Source organism: Filicampus tigris, chromosome 10 (assembly GCF_054856515.1).
Source record: "Filicampus tigris isolate MCC_2025a chromosome 10, RoL_Ftig_1.0, whole genome shotgun sequence".
NCBI classification, from domain to species: domain Eukaryota; kingdom Metazoa; phylum Chordata; class Actinopteri; order Syngnathiformes; family Syngnathidae; genus Filicampus; species Filicampus tigris.
The window spans coordinates 11,250,048-11,267,589 of NC_141226.1; the positions used below are offsets into that span (position 1 = coordinate 11,250,048).

A 17,542-nucleotide genomic window follows, 5' to 3' on the forward strand; every position below is an offset into this window, starting at 1 on the left:
GCACCTGCCACCAGGAGCTGTGAAGGTCGGCGAACATCAGCTCGATCACATCGCCCGATCGGGCACACAGCGGGGGGCCGCACGGCGGGCAGGGAGTGCCACCGTAGTCTCGGATCACCAGCATCCTGGCTAGACCTTCAACACACAAATACATACACTTCTCAGGAAAAAGTGTCTTCATCCACATACAGTAAATGAAGCAAGAAAAGTTGTCATTTTATGAGAATAATGTCATTTTATGAAATTTCATGCATGCAAATTGATTTTTGAGAGGGGGAAAAAAATCAGTGCAATTTTACCCAAAAAGTTTTATGAAAATTTAAGTCGTATTTGTGCGAGAAAATGTTTTGCTGTGTAACAAATTATTTCTATCTATACCTATTAGTAATTTACAAGTTTTTTTGTTAAGTTGCAATCTTCCGAAAATAACAGCACAAATTTACAATACTCACTCCATAACTTACTTATACAATTAATAATAACAAATTAAGTCATAATTCAAAAGGTTTTTTCTTTTAATTAACGTGAGATTTTTGGTTAGAAAAAAAATCTTAATTCATGAAAAAAATTGTGCTATTACAAGATTTTTTTTTTCTCTACAAAATATTATTTCTAGGAGAGTAGAGATGAGGATGAAGTTGTATTTTTATATTTTTTTTTAAGGAAGAAAATCTGTAATTTTACAAGGAATAATACTCAGATTTTTAGGAGACAATTTTCATTTTTGGGAAATAGTTGTAATTTCAATGTAATCAATTTGAAAGACAAAAATTTCCTTCCAAGAAAAATGATGCAATTTTATGAAGGGAAAAAAAGTTGTGTTATGTCCATCCGTCCATCAATTATCCAAACCGCTTATCGTCACAAGGCGCGGGCGTGCTGGAGCCTATCCCACCTCTCTTCAGGCAGTAGGCGGGGTACACCCTGAACCGGTTGCCAGCCAATCGCAGTGTTCATTCCCCGAACTGTTCCCACAAACTTGAAAGCAGACAATTTGTACAGAATAAAACATGAGGCTGAGGGGTAACCCCTCCCACCCACATTAAAAGTCATCCTTCTCCAAAGCAGCCATTAATTTTAGCAGCAGGTTCCTCACCGTCCTTCCCGGCTGCTTGCAGATGCAATATTTTCTCTGGGCGCCGCAAAAAAATTTTTAAAAAATGGCCACCGGCGTCTGGCTCTGAGGTGGAGACAGAGCGCTCATGCCAGGGTAGACGACACAGCCACTTTGTCTCCTGCCTACGTCCAAACCCCCTGAGGAACCTATTAACTGACGCCGATCCCCCCCCTCCACACACACACACACACACTCATACGGTATTCTCAAAATGAGTCTTTCATGCAAAACGCAGCAAAGCAGGACGTTACCGCCAGAGGTAGGTATTTTACTAAAGTTTACCGGTCATCATCCGTCAGCAGCCTGGGTACCCGTCCGTCATCGGTCAATCCGCCATTTTTTCAAGCCGAACCAAACTGTAATCGTCTATTAGTCAGTCCGTCATGTTATTTTAACCACTCATCCATCAGTAAACATCAAAGGTCCGCCTGTCTGTCAATCCGGGGAAAAAAATCCATCCATTCATCCATCCATTATCAAAACCAATTTGATTAAAATGGTAAACAGAGTGCACTATGTATGTCATAATGTGTCGGCTTGCTGCTCAAACAGATTCTAATTCACATACATTCGACATTTCCCACACTCATTTGCTATCTATTGAACTGTTACGTGGGAGCCTACTGCCGCTTTAACTCTTTAACATTTTACTTTAAAGTTTTGCTCACCTTAACCAGAATCCTGTCTCACATTGTTGTCAAAGGTACAATCCTGGTGGATCGAAATAATTCCTAGTCGTGCAAACCTTTTCTTTTGACTTCACGTCAACTTCTTTTTCTTCTTCTTCTTCTTCTTGTGCTTCTTCTTCTTTTAACGGTTGGCAAACAACTTTTGGTGCATAATTGCCACCTCCTGGAGTGTGGAGCTTCAAAATAATGTTTCACAACCTCCTAACCCTAGTATTTCCCAAAATTAAAATAGAAATGTAAACCTTAACTCAAAAGAACGTTTCTGTAAAACTGTTTCCGTATTCAAAGCTCCTTCATTACCCCTTAGCTCATTAATGAATTGATGGTCTTAGCCTGAATAACATATGATTCTCTCTTTGGTGCACACCACCAACTGCTGTACATACAGTCAATGCATTCTGGCTTGCATCTCCGTCTATTGTTAGCAAAACAGGCGTCCGTCAGTGCCGGACAGACGGACTGGTCTGTCAGTCAGACGGAATGCCCACCTCTGGTTGCCGCAGCTGTGCAGTTGCCGAAGTTTGACCCTGGCATGGATAAAATATATTGCGGTACCTTGACTTACGAGTACCCCAACTTTGAGTCATCGCTTGGTTGATTTTTCTTCATTTTCCAGTTTTCTTTTTGTGTAAAAAAAACTACCAACATTTTTGGGGCATTAAATAAATATATCTAAGTATATCTAAAATATCTAAGTCCATAAGAAAATGCTGGAGTCCGGTAAAGTTGAGCTTTATTCCCTTGCACAGTTCAAAAGCCAGAGAGTCTTGCATTAAGAACTCATTCTCCCGGGCAAAACCATTGTCTTTTATACTCTTTCTGCCTGACGCACAGCAAGCAACATGGCCAAAAATACAGTATAAGACAGACATGTATACAGCAGTAATATTGGTAATTCTTCGCAGAGGATAAAGAAAATATGCCTGCACTAATTTTTATATGATCTGTCAAGACATGTTGAAGCACCGCTAGTTTTTCGTTGTGTTAAGGGTAAAAACAACACCACATAGATCCTAATTGTTAGCCCGTGTGCCTTTGAGGTTTCCCAGGTAGCGGAGGCTATGCGGTTGCTAAATACACAACGCGTAATTATTTTTGTTTCATGTTTAGTCTGACAGCAAACATCAACTGTGAATGGCAAGAAAATATATCTGACAAATGTCACCTGTTGTGAAGTGAGTTGAGACACCTGCACCCATACAGTACTTATATTTTCTTATTGAAAACACGTTACAAACGGTATTGATTTTTGGTTGGCTGGAATGAATGAATGTCCTTTCCGTTCATTTCAATAGGGAAAAGTGATTTCTTATATGAGTAAATGGAGTTATCAGCATGGTCACATAAATTCAACTCATAAATCAAGGTCCCACTATTTATCCATTACCTCCTATGAGGAAAAAGCCAAACTGACCTGGGTCTGGAGGGGTTGTGCCTTCCTGAGGAGAGATGGGAGATGGGATCAGTGTGACCTAAACAATATGAGTCACAGTCATCATGGTGGACAGACATTGAGAGTAAGGTACATTTAAGGGGCTTTCATCTCTGAGGAAATACAATTAGCGTATGATCATTTTAATCTATGTCATGAAACATAGAAAAGGTTATATTGAAGAAGACAAACAGTGGAGAATCTATTACCTTAGCGCGATGCTTGGATGAGTCTGCAGTGGGAACAAAAGAAGACCGTATGAGTGCATGGGGGTCCTGCCTCTAGATGGACCATGTGTATCTTTCTATACAACCATAACTAGACCATTATAGTTTGGGCATCTCTAACGGGTATAATTTACGGTCCGTGTGCTCCTAATGTACCATATTCTCAAGTACTATATTTAGACCATTATGGTCTGTGCACCTCAAATGTACTATATTTAATGGTCTACGCCTCGAATTGACAACACTAATGGACAATAGTCGCACCATATACTGTGTTTTAGTCCATAAACACCAGAGATGGGCAGTTTACCCTATTTTTCTGGTCCGTGCTCCGTCCGCGACCTGGGCATCCTTCCGTTAACGTCCCTACAACCTTATTCATAAAAATAATCACACTCGGACCCCGTCCGTCCTCGTCCTTTTAAAACACTTCCGTCCTTTCATTTCGTCAGTCCGTCCCGCCACCAGCCCAAAAATAAATAAATAAATAAATAAATAAATAAATCAACATCTGTGCATGACGCCGTTGGAGAGAGGCTAACAGCAGAGATTTCATAATTCATAAACATTATTTAAAGCTCATTAGCTGGCTAATTTCTTATTCACATCCACTTACCGGCTGGGAGTATTGTAAATGGATTGAATTGTTTATAACTGTTTAAGTGTCAAGTGCCAAGATAACATCTAGCTGCCAACACAACCACCGTCGGTCACCAGACTTTTTCTCCGGGCGGCAGACTATATATTTATAAATATATTCATAAATTATTTTCTCAGCCCCCCAAGTATCGGTGAAACCCCACTTTGGCCCCGGGATGGAAAAAATCCTGGAGCCTTGCCTGTCTGGCATGAACCCCATTGAGACCATTGTGATGTAATGGACCATGTTAACATCCTACACTGTGTAATCATCTCTACAGCTCCAACATATTGATAAAATTACAGTCTGTGCGCCTCTAATGGACAATGTTTGCATCATATTTAATGGTCTATGAGTCTCTCTGGTTTGATGGACGATTTAAAGGTTGTCCTCACCTGTCCTCCTGCAGAGTCCCAGGTGACCCAGGCACTCCTTGTGGACTGCCAGTGCACATTTTAAACAAACGTAGCCCTGGTTGAAGACGCCCCTTCACGGAGACACACAACATGTTTCGTTATTGTTGATTATCATCTTGTCACGGATGAATATATTAATAGGAAGTGTGAGTTTCACCTGAGGAGTAAGTGACAGAAACTGCATGAGGAGATTCGGTCAAAGGTGTGCATCTTGAACTGGTGACCGTTATGGTTGGCCAACGCTGGTCGAATGTTGGATCTGATCCACCAAACAGAGAGGAAAAAACACTGAAAACAATCATTTTTGTTCAAGTAGCTCAATTGACAGGCTAAGAGTAGCAGCCAAATGTTGGTCAAAGTCAGTAGCTGTCTAAAATACTTGGCTCCCCCAAGTACCATCATGACCAACTTTAGAATACAGAAGCATAATAGGCTTAAGTGTTCATCAAAAACAAGACATAGGTTTTATTCCTAAAAAGTATGTCTACTTTTATTGCAAGCGACTATAACATTATGCACATTTAAACATTGACACTGCCCTATCGATATAGGAAAAGAAAGAACACATATGTAATGATTGAAATGATATACCGCATTGGCCCGAATATAAGACGGTGTTTTTTGCATTGAAATAAGACTGAAAAAGTGGGGGTAGTCTTAGATTCGGGGTCTAGACATTATACCCATTCATGACGCTTGATGGCGCCAGATATCATTGAAGCGAATGCTGAACCTTGACTCCGCAGGCCAAAGCAACCCGTCACGTGAGGATGACGTGCTATGGGAGGAGCCAGAGGATGGGATTAAGGACAGCGACACTGAGCACAGCGAGGCAGATAATTGTTTGTGAGGAGTAATGTTCTGTCATGATAGATCTCAGCTACTCTCAAGTTAAACCAGTTTGCATTATTTTATTGCAATGTTTTTCCTTATTCAGATTTATTTCGAGACTACAGTTAGTTAGACTTCACTTTGATGGTTAATGCAGTTATTGCAACTTTGTTGTTTGATCACAATAGATTGGTTTATTTATATTTCAAAAACCAGAAGCCATTCATTTACGAATGTGATTGCACTTTAGTTTACATATGTAAATGTTGAGATATTAAGATTTAAATTAGGCAAAATAACATGCTTTTTCCCTCAAATATATTGTTATAATCATTTGTTTCAGATGTACTGTAATTAGTTTCTGTATAAAAAATAATTTGGTGTTCAAAAAAACTTTTTTCAAACCTGAGTCTTGAAAAAGAGGGGGTCGTTTTATAACCAGGGCCGTCTTATATTCCCAATACGGTATATTTAAATTATATAATTTTATATAATTGAGCTGTACCTAGGCAGTAATTCTTTCACATACCGCTAGAGGGAGACCTCGTGCCGCACTTTGAGAAGTTAATGCAGGTTACTTTAGCTGGCAGTTGACAAATATTACAAATAAAATAATGTATTTTACAATAAAAATAAATATATATTACAAATAAATAACTCCATTCTCAATTAACAAATATTATAAAAATATTTTAAAAATAAAATACATTAAAAAAAACAGAGTATTAAAAATGCACAGTATAACACATAAATCCTTCAAATACAGAATTTAAAATAAATATCTCAATGCATTAAAAATAAAGTAATTATGTTCAAATTAATTAGTAAACATAACATGTAAATGTAAATTATAGTAAAATAATGTTTAAAATAAATGCATTGTAAGGGAAAAGGGAGATTAAAATACTTACATCAAAAAGTACAAATAAACTATATAAAAAATAAATAAAATACTGAATAATGTAATAAATGGAATCAATGACAACAAAGAATAATGTTACAAATATTTTTTTACAAATTGTACATACTTAGGAATAAATAAACAGTACCACAAAAATAGACAACACAAAACAACATTAAAATACATGAATAAATAATATTTGAAATGCAATTTTAAAAAACAATACTATTAAACCAAATCATCCATCCATTCATTATCCAAACTGCTTATACTTACATTACAAATAAATCAAGAAATTGAAGAAAACAACATCTATTAAAAATCAAACAATATTTCAAAGAACACAATGAGCATAAAATACACTAAAACTATCCACAGTATTGCATTGGTCATCATTGCGCAAAACCATAATTTTTCTGTAATCCTTGCAACACAAAACCCTCTGCCTCTTTATATTTCCTGTTTTCCATTTCTGCTCATCGCCATTACCAGTTAGACAAAACTACGACTGCTTCATCACCTTTGATGCATCCAATGTTAGCAAGAGCAAAATTCACATAACCTACAAAATTCTCAGTCAGAGCCTGTACACACAAATGCACAGACAGACACACACGCATGAAAACAATCATCTTGACTGTGGATAAAAGGTTTATTTGGGGAGAGTGGGAAGAAATGATTGCACAAAACCTATAAACTAAAAACAGGAAAAAAATGGAGGAGGAGTGACTTCTTTGTGGTTTCCGCCTTAGTGCGTGTGTGTATAATAATGTATTTAATACATGTATATGAGTGCGTTATCATACAGTTGTCAGCAATGTCCGTGGTTGATTACAGCAAAGACCTGATCAAACAGATTAAAAAAATAATACTTACACGGCCATTTCAAACTGATCCAGCCATTTCTTCTTCAGCTCCCTGGTCTTGAAGAAGAGCTCAAAGCCTGTGTGGCCTTGCTGGTGTGTCACATAGAAGCTGTAACACCACTATGTGAGGGGCAACAAACAACATCAATCAAAAATTTAAAAAAAACCCAAAAAGAAATCAAAATAAAACACATGACAATTTTCTCATATGGAACACTCTTTTACATTTTTTCCTAAAAAAAAAAAAATATATATATATATATAAAATATATATATATATATATATATATATATATATATATATATATATATATATATATATATATATATACATATACACACACGGTGGTCGACTGGTTAGCACGTCCGCCTCACAGTTCAGAGGTCGTGGGTTCGGTCCCGGCTCCGGCCTCCCTGTGTGGAGTTTGCATGTTCTCCCCGTGCCTGCGTGGGTTTTCTCCGGGTACTCCGGTTTCCTCCCACATTCTAAAAAAATTGCCCCTAGGTGTGATTGTGAGTGCGGATGTTTGTCTCTGTGTGCCCTGCGATTGGCTGGCAACCAATTCAGGGTGTCCCCCGCCTACTGCCCAAAGACAGCTGGGATAGGCTCCAGCACGCCCTGCGACCCTTGTGAGGATAAGCGGTACAGATACATACATATATATATATGTATTTTAATATATTTTCACATTGCTTTCCACCTTTATAACTAAAATCAGATTTTTTTTTCTCTGAAAACTCAGAATTTTTTTCACAAAATTTACTACTTTATACTAGGGGTGTAACGGTACGCTAAATTACATTTCAGTATGGTGCGTTTTTTTGGAAACTTCGGTTCGGTATATTTTTGGTAAAAAAAATGTTTTTTTTTTAAATATGTTTATTTCGAAAAGATGACAAGTAAATGGTATATTTTTTAGAAAAAATAAGTAAAAGCGAAAAGAAGAACGGTTTTCTTTGGGGGGAAGGGGCGTATAGTGGCCATTGAGAATTTCGGGATACCCCCAAACGAAATTAACACCCCTTCCCCCGACAGCGACATGTCATCGTCGTTATGTTTTATTTTTGGTAAATAAAATCATTTTAAGACCAATTAAGTGAAATTGGATAATTTCCTGTGTCATACCCAATCATCTCTGGCTGGGAATCACTGATCTATGTCTGTAAACACATTTATTACACAACAAAAAATATATATATAAATTCATAAGTTTCTCCAGTGTGGTCCGACACATCCCTCACAGACATATTGAGGATCAACTTATCGAGGTGTACCCAAAGCGCCTGCTTCTCTCAAGCACTAATGTGCTGCAGCTTGTCGTGTCACATCTGATCAGATCAGCTTCAGCCGTCGCCCGCCACTGTTTGCGGCCCCCCTGAACTCCACAAGTGTTTTAGAGCTCCGCCGAGCGTTAAATCAGCGCTGCCGCCGCGACTCCGCATTCACGCTCTGAAGTGTCATTTAACAGCCAGTGATATATCGCTGTGAGCAGCCTCGGACCACCGCACGCATTCATCACTCGCTATTAGAACGGCGGCCATTCCGCGTACTGTGTTTGCGGAAGGCGGCTGACTTTTTTCTTGTCTGCGTTACTATGTTGGTCGTTTAAGGTGAGCTGGAATTGGGACTGAGAGGTCGACTACAGCACGGCGCGGTGTGATTTTTCAATAAAAAGACTCAGACCTAGAAAAACTAATTCATTTAGAATTGTGATTTTATGATTGTAGGAATATGATAATTTATTCCCATGACATTACTTTTTTTTAATGCTTTTTTCTTGACTTGAATCTTGCTCTTAAAAGTTATGAATTATTTTTTTCTAAACTATATTTTAAAGATCGTTAAAAACTTTTTGACTTTTTATTTTAAAAAGGTTTTTTCTCATAAAAATAAAATAATTTTTAAAAAAAATCCTTTTCTCATAAAACGACTCCATTTTTATGAAACTACAATTCCAACTATATAAGACTACTTTTCAATATTCCAGTTTTCCTAATACAATTCTTTTTTTCCCTCTAAAAAAGATCTTATGGTTATCATATCTCTTCCACAGAGATTCCAGGTTCTCAGATTCTTCCTGTGCTTGCATGAATTTTATACGGCTACTATCCTCCCTCGCCTAATTTGTCTCTATGATCTCTGCAAATGGGTGGCGACCAGTCCTGTGTGTGCTCCGCCTCTCACTAAAAGTCGGCTGTGATAAGCTGCAGCTAACCAGTAACCCTAATGAGGACAAGTTCTAAACACGGCTGGGACTTTCATGGACAAGATGGTTGAGCATTGATGATGTAATTATGTAGAAAATTTATTTGTGACATATCCCCAAGACTAGCAACACAAATTCCAGGTCTTGATGAGAGCTTACCAAATGTGCCGTTTTTTCTGATACCATGCCGCACATGAGTACGCAAAGACCAAAAAAGTTGATTTGGTGAGATCACATTATAGGTTTCTAGTTTTGTTGTATGGGTGAAATAGTCAGCATGGTTTATTTTCTTGTCATTCTACTTGACTTTTATTATGGGGTGCAGGTGTACCTAATCAAATAAACGGAGTCCGAGCTCACCTTCTTGCCCTCCTTGTCCGACATGGGGTTGTCTGTGATCTTGAAGACGTTGAGGTCGAGCACGTCCTTCATCTCGTAGTTGTCGCCACGTCGTTTGCACACCACGGCGGCCACGTCAAACAAGAATAGGTGTCTGAAAACGAGGTCACCGCAATTAAGTCGGCCGTAGTGTTGAGATGAAAACAAAATGTGCGCTCCCCAAACCTGTCCAGTTTCCTCCGGTCAAAGTTGGACACCATGCGCACTTCTCCATCTCCTCTGGGGCGACCGTAGCGGATTAGAGGCTGGTTCTTTCACGTAAAACAGAAGATTATTCTGGTTATTATCAGAAAATATCAATACAAATAAATAACAGTCTTATTTATAAACGGTTGCTTCTGTTGCAAATGCTATGGCTTCAGAAATTCATAACGTACAGCCACGTATTGTAACTCAATACAGCACTTTTAAAAAAAGGAAGAAAAACCAGAGCTGGGCATCGCCAGACTGTCTCAAAGTTCCTATCTGCATATTTAGCCGATGTTACTGCAAGGAATGCACATGAAGAAGAGCACTCTCCTGTGATGTGCAGGCTGTAGTGATGGCGGCTCCGTGGCATCGCAGAAGAGAACAGTGGTCTTTCTTTTTAAAAGAACCCAACACAAGACGTCAATTGGTACTCGAGCCAATTAGGGACAATTACAGGAACGGACGAAAACCCACTTCCGTCCTTGCTTAGTCCGTCCTTTTAAAAAAATTTCCCATCCTCTGTCTTATGTCCCCAAAATGGGCATCTGTCCGGGACGGGACGGACGTCCCTTGAATGGAATGCCCATCTCTGGTATTTATCCACTAAACAAACGTGATGTTTTGAAAATGTTACGTGTGTGTGGCGCACCAGGTTCTCGATAGAGCGCTGGTACTGGTCCATCTCCCGGAGAGTCTCATTGTCTCTCTTAACCTCGTTGACAAATTGAGCCAGGTCCTGACACACACGTACAAAGGGCACTCATTAGATACACAGAATAGTGTGCCTTAACTGCAGACGAAGTTGGATGGATGCAAAAATAATGACATTCATTGCCTGTCACAAAATAGTGAAAATCTGTGAGTATTTCATGCCCACCCAAAAAGGTTTGTTGTTGCCTACAGATGCCACAAGATGGTGGTGAAGCACTATTTCTCTGTTAGACAAGGTTAAGTCCTGCCTAAATGAAGCTCCTCCCCTCACTTCAACATAGTTGCTTGACATCAAGATGTCACCAGATGGTGCCAAAGCAATATTTTTATGGAAAACATGTCTTAGGCCTGAGTGCCAAAAAAGTAAATACTGTAGGTGAGTTTTACAGAAAACAACACGATAGCTTATTTGAAATAAAAATCTGCGAACTGTAAATCTGCAGGGATTTCCTGTTCATTTTTCTACTTACTTTCATGGCATCCAGCGCCACCTTCAGGTTGTTCTTGTCTGAGGCATCGTGAGTGTGCTTGAGAAGCTCCTGAGGGAGGAAGAAAAGAATCCATTTGCTCTATATGTATAAATATACACACAAATATATATATATATATATATATATATATATATATATATATACACATACATATGATATATACATATTATATATATATATATATATATATATATATATATATATATATATATATATATATATATATATATATATATATATATATATATACACATCCATCCATTATCTTTTTCAAATCAAACATTATGAAGTTAAAAGACATATATTATTATAAAATCATGCAAATAATGTTTAAAGCAAAAACTCTATCTCTTCCTCACTGTATACAAAAGCTCTTTGAAATCCGGGAGTCTCAATACTGCTTAAGAGGTGTTTGTAAGTTCAGTGTTCAAAAAGCAGTTAAGGGAATTAAAAGAAGATGTGTTTCTATTGTCGAGGTGAAATTTTGGAATAATGCAAATATACATTGGAAAACCTGTGAGTCACTATTATTATTTTTTTTAATTGTTCGCAAAGCTATTTTGGAAAGTCGCAGAGAATGATTTAGATAATGAGTTATTTATTGCTATTTTTTGTGTTTTGTCTTTGTGTTTGCATAAAATGTAAATAGGTAAATGTAGTTTTTTATTGCCTTCAGGGGGAGAAAAGGCCAGGCTTAAATAAGCATTAGCTTCTACCTGTGCCATTCTGTCATGGGACATATGATTGGAACTGATATGTTGTGTATACATTATGGATTGTAATGATGACTGATGACAGAATAAACAATCAATCAATCAATCTATACCGCTTCTCCTCACAAGGGTCGCGGGGCGTGCTGGAGCCTATCCCAGCTGTCTTCGGGCAGTAGGCTGGGGACACGCTGAATTGGTTGCCAGCCAATCGCAGGGCACACAGAGACAAACAAACATCCGCACTCACAATCACACCTAGGGGCAATTTAGAGTGTCCAATCAACCCACCATGCATGTTTTTTGAATGTAGGAGGAAACCTGAGTTCCCGGAGAAAACCCCCGCAGGCACGGGGAGAACATGCAAACCCCACACAGTTCTTTTTTATGTTTTTACATTTTATTTATCCTAAAATTCAACTTTATTCTTCTTGGCATATGTTTTTTTTTTTTTTATATCAATATTCTCATAAAATGACAACTTTCTTTTTGCATGCAACACTATCACATTTGTATATTATTTACTTATAACTATACACTTGTAGGGTTATGATTATTTTAATTTAAAACATATATATAAATAGTCTCATAAATATGGAAGCCCATTTCTGTTAGTAAGAAAATAAAGCAAGAGAATGCTTAAATTGGGGCAATTCATATTGCAGTTAATACTAAAAGATACTATGTTATAATTCTGATATAATATAAAGATTAGGTCCCATGTAGGAATCAGGTCAAGTACCAATAACAATTTCCAAGACAGTTTTTTACTAGCAGAAACAGGTTTTCAACTTTCATCTCGTAAAATTACAACTTTTTTCAGCCAAAAAATAAAACACTCAACTTTTTTAAATTTGATACTCATAAATCTAAAGTGAAAAAACTCCCTACAGAAAAGTCAAATACCCAAAACACAGTTGTGGAGTTAATCCTTAAAATGCTGAGGGAATTTGCATTTAAAAGAGCATTTATATTTCAATCGCCATCTTCTCGAACAATCAGCACTGGGATTGATGGCAGGAGAAGGCGTGTGCACGGTCGGCCATCTGTTGACAACACCTGAGGACGACTTTGTGAAGGTCAAGGCAAATGAATGAGCCTACCGGGGAAGAATTTACTCTATTTACTTATATTGTAAAAGATCCTCCTTGGACTATGTTTGTTTTTTTGTTTGTTTGTTTTATACATAAAACAATCAGGATATAAAAAATTGCAGATAAATTAACAAGTGATGACATTAAATTATGGCATTTAACTTACTTAGGGACATATTTAATATTAGTACAGTTGCATATTTTTGTGGTCTTACTGAAAATGTAAGCCAAAATGTGGAGAAAGTCTCCCCCCAGTGGTTACATGTGGAACAGTAACCTGTATAAGTCCATACCTGTAGCAAAAGGTGGTACTTGAGGACCCTCTGCATGGGGACCACCAGCAGGTCCCTTAGGGTAAACTTGCCATTATTGGCCCTCTTGGAACACTCCTGCAAGTGCAAATGTGATGATAACCTCTGGAACATTTTTCTTTTAGTGAACATTACATGCCGCCTTGATGAGTAGTGCTTGGGTAGTAGATTTGGAGAGCTTGTGAAATTCTGACCTCCAGTTTGAGCCGGACATCCTCCCTCTCTTTGCAGATGAGGTCCAGCACAGCGATGGCGATCTCCACGCGGCTGCAGTAGATGCCATAGATGAGAAGTCTGTGACACCAGCGATACAACCCACTGTTAAAGGGCACTTATAAGGGGAAATTGACTTCTTAAGGGCTTGCGTCCAAATAGTTGGGGCTCTGGAGTGCCTTTCTATTCATCAAATGTGAAATTAACTCTTTCAAAGAGTGAGAGAGAGAGAGATAGAACCTATTGAGTGCTAGAAAATTTAGAGCATTCTTATTGAACTTTCAAGGCTCTCAGAATATTGTGTTTTACAGAAACTACTAAATGAAAGATGAGACTCTCTTTCATCGCAAAAAAGTTTATTTCTACATTTATTATACTTTTTAGTAATCAGCAGGAGAAAGTGGGTTGTTTCCACGCTAACCACCTATTTTGAACCAAAAAAGGCAGAAAACAAGCTTGTTGAGAAAAGATATCGTTAATACAACATGGTGACTTATGCTAAAAAAAAGTATTTTAGTGATGCCTCAAAACCCTGAACAGTCCTTTTCTTCTCTGAAATGCCAACAATAACCATGAAAATGTACTTTTAATGGCAAAATGAAAATTAATGTATTTACAAATATCACCAGTGTAATAATTTTACATTTGACAAACTTTACAAACTATTTGCACGTTATTTAGTAGTAGTATTTAGTAGCGTGTGTGGGAACGTGTGTTTGTGCGTGTACTTTATGTACATTACATCACCACTTCTACTCCTAAATATAAAAAATCTCCATAATTTTTCTGTCTTTCGTGACACTCCTTGTACTAGATTTAATGCAATAAACACAATCACAAGCTGTCATTAACAGTCAAATTTCCTTCGAACCGCCATGTTCACAAGCGTCCACATTGCTTTCATGCTCAGGGATCTCAGCTAAAAGAGACCCAATGCTATTCATCTGCTGGCCACAGAGTATTTTTCACCTTAATGATCAAGACATTAATGTTGGCCAATACTTTTCTCCACTCATTCCCACTAAAAAACATAGTTGACAGCAATTGACGTCAACGGCGCTCCTCGTTGGGATTTCCGTTGAAGGCAATTGTCATTGACAGCGTTCAACAACCAAGTAAATCTTCAAATTAACGGTCTCGTTCTGAAAATGTGTCTGTGAGGGAGCCATTCTGCACTTTCACCCCACTGTTATGTAACAATAATGCATAATAATTCCCCACGCAGAGTTTCTCCACTCATTACTTGATCAGCAAGGCTGGATGAAGAGCCAGAACCACTTTCAAGTGACAGCTGGAGTCCAGCCACTGCCACAGGTGCTACGCCTCAGCAGAACTACAATAAATTTTGTTGGATGCACAGACTACCATTAGCTAATAGCGTTAATTTCTGATAACCGGCATGTGCTTGTTTTCTCAGTAAAGTTGTTGGCGTGGTGACAGTGGCACATACACACAGTACAGTGTATAAACTGCTGCCTCCATGAGTTAAAGTGATTGTATTGTCTTAACAGGTGCTCACTATTTTCACCTACAGCTTTAGCCTTTAGCCCCACTCGTCAAGGTAACAAGTCATACTCCCCATTGGCCCACCAGTTTATGAGCCAGTGTTAATAGTCACTTGCAAAAGACTGCCTCTGAAAAACAGGCTGATTTTAACAAGAAAAACGGTGTGTAAATTGTTACGCATTTCTTGATTCTTGGGTATTCTGGCAAAAAAGATAAAAGATTAGGACACCTGGAAACTCATTTAAATTAATGTCAAATACTTTTCTTTGTAGCTGATGAAGATCTGGTACAGATTCAAAGCATTCTTGTTCAGGATGGAATCCTGAACGTCAGCCATCAAGCTCTTGTGAACCTTCACCAAATCCTGTGGCGAGTATGAAGACAACGAAATGCTTAAAAAGATCATAACAATAATAATAATAATAATAATACATTCATTCATTCTCCCAAAACATGATAAGAGGAAAACTCACTGGTATGTTGACAAACACTTGGTCGATTTCAGCCATGGAGAAAAACTTCTTGAGCGGGTTGAGGAAATGCTGCGAGAAGACACACACATACAAACACACATGAGTATCATTATGCAACCTGCTGGTAACAATATGAATGTGAATGCGTATTAATTCATAACAGCATTCAAACATAAGCTGGTGGCATTGCAAATTAGGGCCGCACGAAAGGGAAATTTACATAAAAAGACATAGAAAGTGGAACGAGTGACAGATAAACAAGAAAGGAACACTTATAGGGGACCACAAATCATCCCACTGGAATCCACTCATATCAAAAGTGTATAACCACACAGTACTTCATTGAAACGTAATATTTTAACAACAAAAACACAGTACCACCTTTCCTCAAAAATGGTTTGTTCCACCCAACCTCTCCCACTGCTTCAATGCATTTTTTTCCACCTTGCACTACTTTTACTTTTATACTTTAGGTAGTTTTAAAACCACTACTTGTATACTTTTACATAAGTAAAAAGGTGGAGTTGATACTTCAACTTCTACGAAAGTATTTTTAAATCCCAATATCCACACTTCTACTTGAGTAATCAACGTGACAACTTCTGACACCTCTGTCAATAATAAATGACAACACAGAAAAAATTGCACGTTTGTGCTTTTGCAAGATCAGAGGGCAGTGCGGGTACCTTCTCGATGGATTCCAGCGTCTCAGTGTACTTCTCCTCCGTCTGCTTGATCTCGGTGAGGCAGCAGCTGCGAACGTCTGACATCTCAACCTGCTTCTGGAAAGAAACGCGACTCGCTGTGAATCTTAACAAGGTAAAAAGATAAAAAAGTACATTCAGCAAGCTGCTAACGGCAATACAGTATACTAATTTGTAATTGTATGTGTGGGACTGTGAGTGTATGTACCTGCTGCTCAGTCCTCATGAGGTCCTCGTAAATCTCTCCCCCTGCATAGTCTTCTTCCAGGCTGTATACTGCCGCGTACAAATCCTCCTCATCTCCCATGGCATGTTCACTATGACCCAACAAAAAAAGTCTCAAACTTACAAAATTAAGCCCTGAGCCAGTTTCACAACCAAAAAATTGCCAGGCATGTCAATCATGAGTAGATCCACAAGATGCCATACCCAAAAAAGAGAAAGGATGTCTGCCATTTTGGTTCAAAGCGCCCATTTTAAGGTCCTTTTGTGTGGAAATTTACATTGTGGTATCTCCGCATTTTCGGGGAAATCTAGATTCTAGTTTCAGTGAGCAACATGAAATGTGGTAGCCACCTTTATCATGAAGAAATTCACAAAAGGTCTCAAGAAGCCATACCCAAAAAGAACAAATCTGTGATTTCAGTTCAAAGCACCCATTTTTGGATTCTTTTGGTGAAAATATACACTCTGTAATGTATCCACATTTTTTAAAACTAGACCTGAAGCCAATTTCCCTATCAACTTGAAATGTAGTGGCCACCTTTATTATGAGAAAATTCACAAAACATCTCAAAAAGCCATGCGCAAGAGAACACACAGGTAGTCTGCCATTTTAGTTCTTGGGAGTCTATAGGAATTTTTCTAAAAAATCTTGCTTGCTAAGGCAGATTTTGTTTTGAAGCAGCCTATTTAGGATCCATCCATCCATTATCTATACCGCTTATCGTCACAAGGGTCGCGGGGCGTGCTGGAGCCTATCCCAGCTGTCTTCGGGCAGTGGGCGGGGGACACCCTGAATTGGTTGCCAGCCAATCGCAGGGCACACAGAGACAAACATCCGCACTCACAATCACACCTAGGGGCAATTTAGAGAGTCCAATCAACTTACCATGCGTGTTTTGGGAATGTGGGAGGAAACCGGAGTACCCGGAGAAAACCCACGCAGGCACGGGGAGAACATGCAAACTCCACACAGGGAGGCCGGGGCCGGGATCGAGCCCATGACCTCTGAACTGTGAGGCGGACGTGCTAACCTGTCGACCACCGTGCCGCCCTATTTAGGATCATTTTGGTGAATACTGACATTTAGTGAAATCCGCTTGAATGTTGATATTTCAGCCCCTGGAGCCACTTTCACTAAGCAACGTGAAATTTCATAGGCATATCTATCAGGAATAGACCCACAGGAAAGT

At 38.6% G+C, this 17,542-nt stretch overlaps 1 protein-coding gene across 6 annotated transcripts in view; it reads right to left on the minus strand.

The window, feature by feature from the left end:
- The window catches only part of LOC147140809 (guanine nucleotide exchange factor VAV3-like), a 51,702-nt gene that overhangs the window by 27,321 nt on the left and 6,839 nt on the right, over window positions 1–17,542 (minus strand). For 2 of the 6 annotated variants that reach the window (XR_015088332.1, XM_086042765.1), the window contains exons 5-20: window positions 16,336–16,444; window positions 16,110–16,205; window positions 15,424–15,492; window positions 15,211–15,314; window positions 13,426–13,525; window positions 13,214–13,309; window positions 11,096–11,164; window positions 10,564–10,650; window positions 9,891–9,976; window positions 9,687–9,819; window positions 7,130–7,239; window positions 4,679–4,780; window positions 4,501–4,592; window positions 3,448–3,470; window positions 3,221–3,278; window positions 5–135 (exon numbers count right to left, since the gene is read on the minus strand). Coding sequence is in view for 5 of the 6 variants with exons in the window: in XM_086042765.1 (XP_085898891.1) it covers window positions 5–135; window positions 3,221–3,278; window positions 3,448–3,470; window positions 4,501–4,592; window positions 4,679–4,780; window positions 7,130–7,239; window positions 9,687–9,819; window positions 9,891–9,976; window positions 10,564–10,650; window positions 11,096–11,164; window positions 13,214–13,309; window positions 13,426–13,525; window positions 15,211–15,314; window positions 15,424–15,492; window positions 16,110–16,205; window positions 16,336–16,444 (1,465 nt within the window). In the remaining variant the exon portion in view is untranslated. The remainder of the gene's footprint in view (window positions 1–4; window positions 136–3,220; window positions 3,279–3,447; window positions 3,471–4,500; window positions 4,593–4,678; window positions 4,781–7,129; window positions 7,240–9,686; window positions 9,820–9,890; window positions 9,977–10,563; window positions 10,651–11,095; window positions 11,165–13,213; window positions 13,310–13,425; window positions 13,526–15,210; window positions 15,315–15,423; window positions 15,493–16,109; window positions 16,206–16,335; window positions 16,445–17,542) is intronic. The other 4 variants (XM_086042767.1, XM_086042766.1, XM_086042768.1 and 1 more) reach the window with 4 other exon arrangements.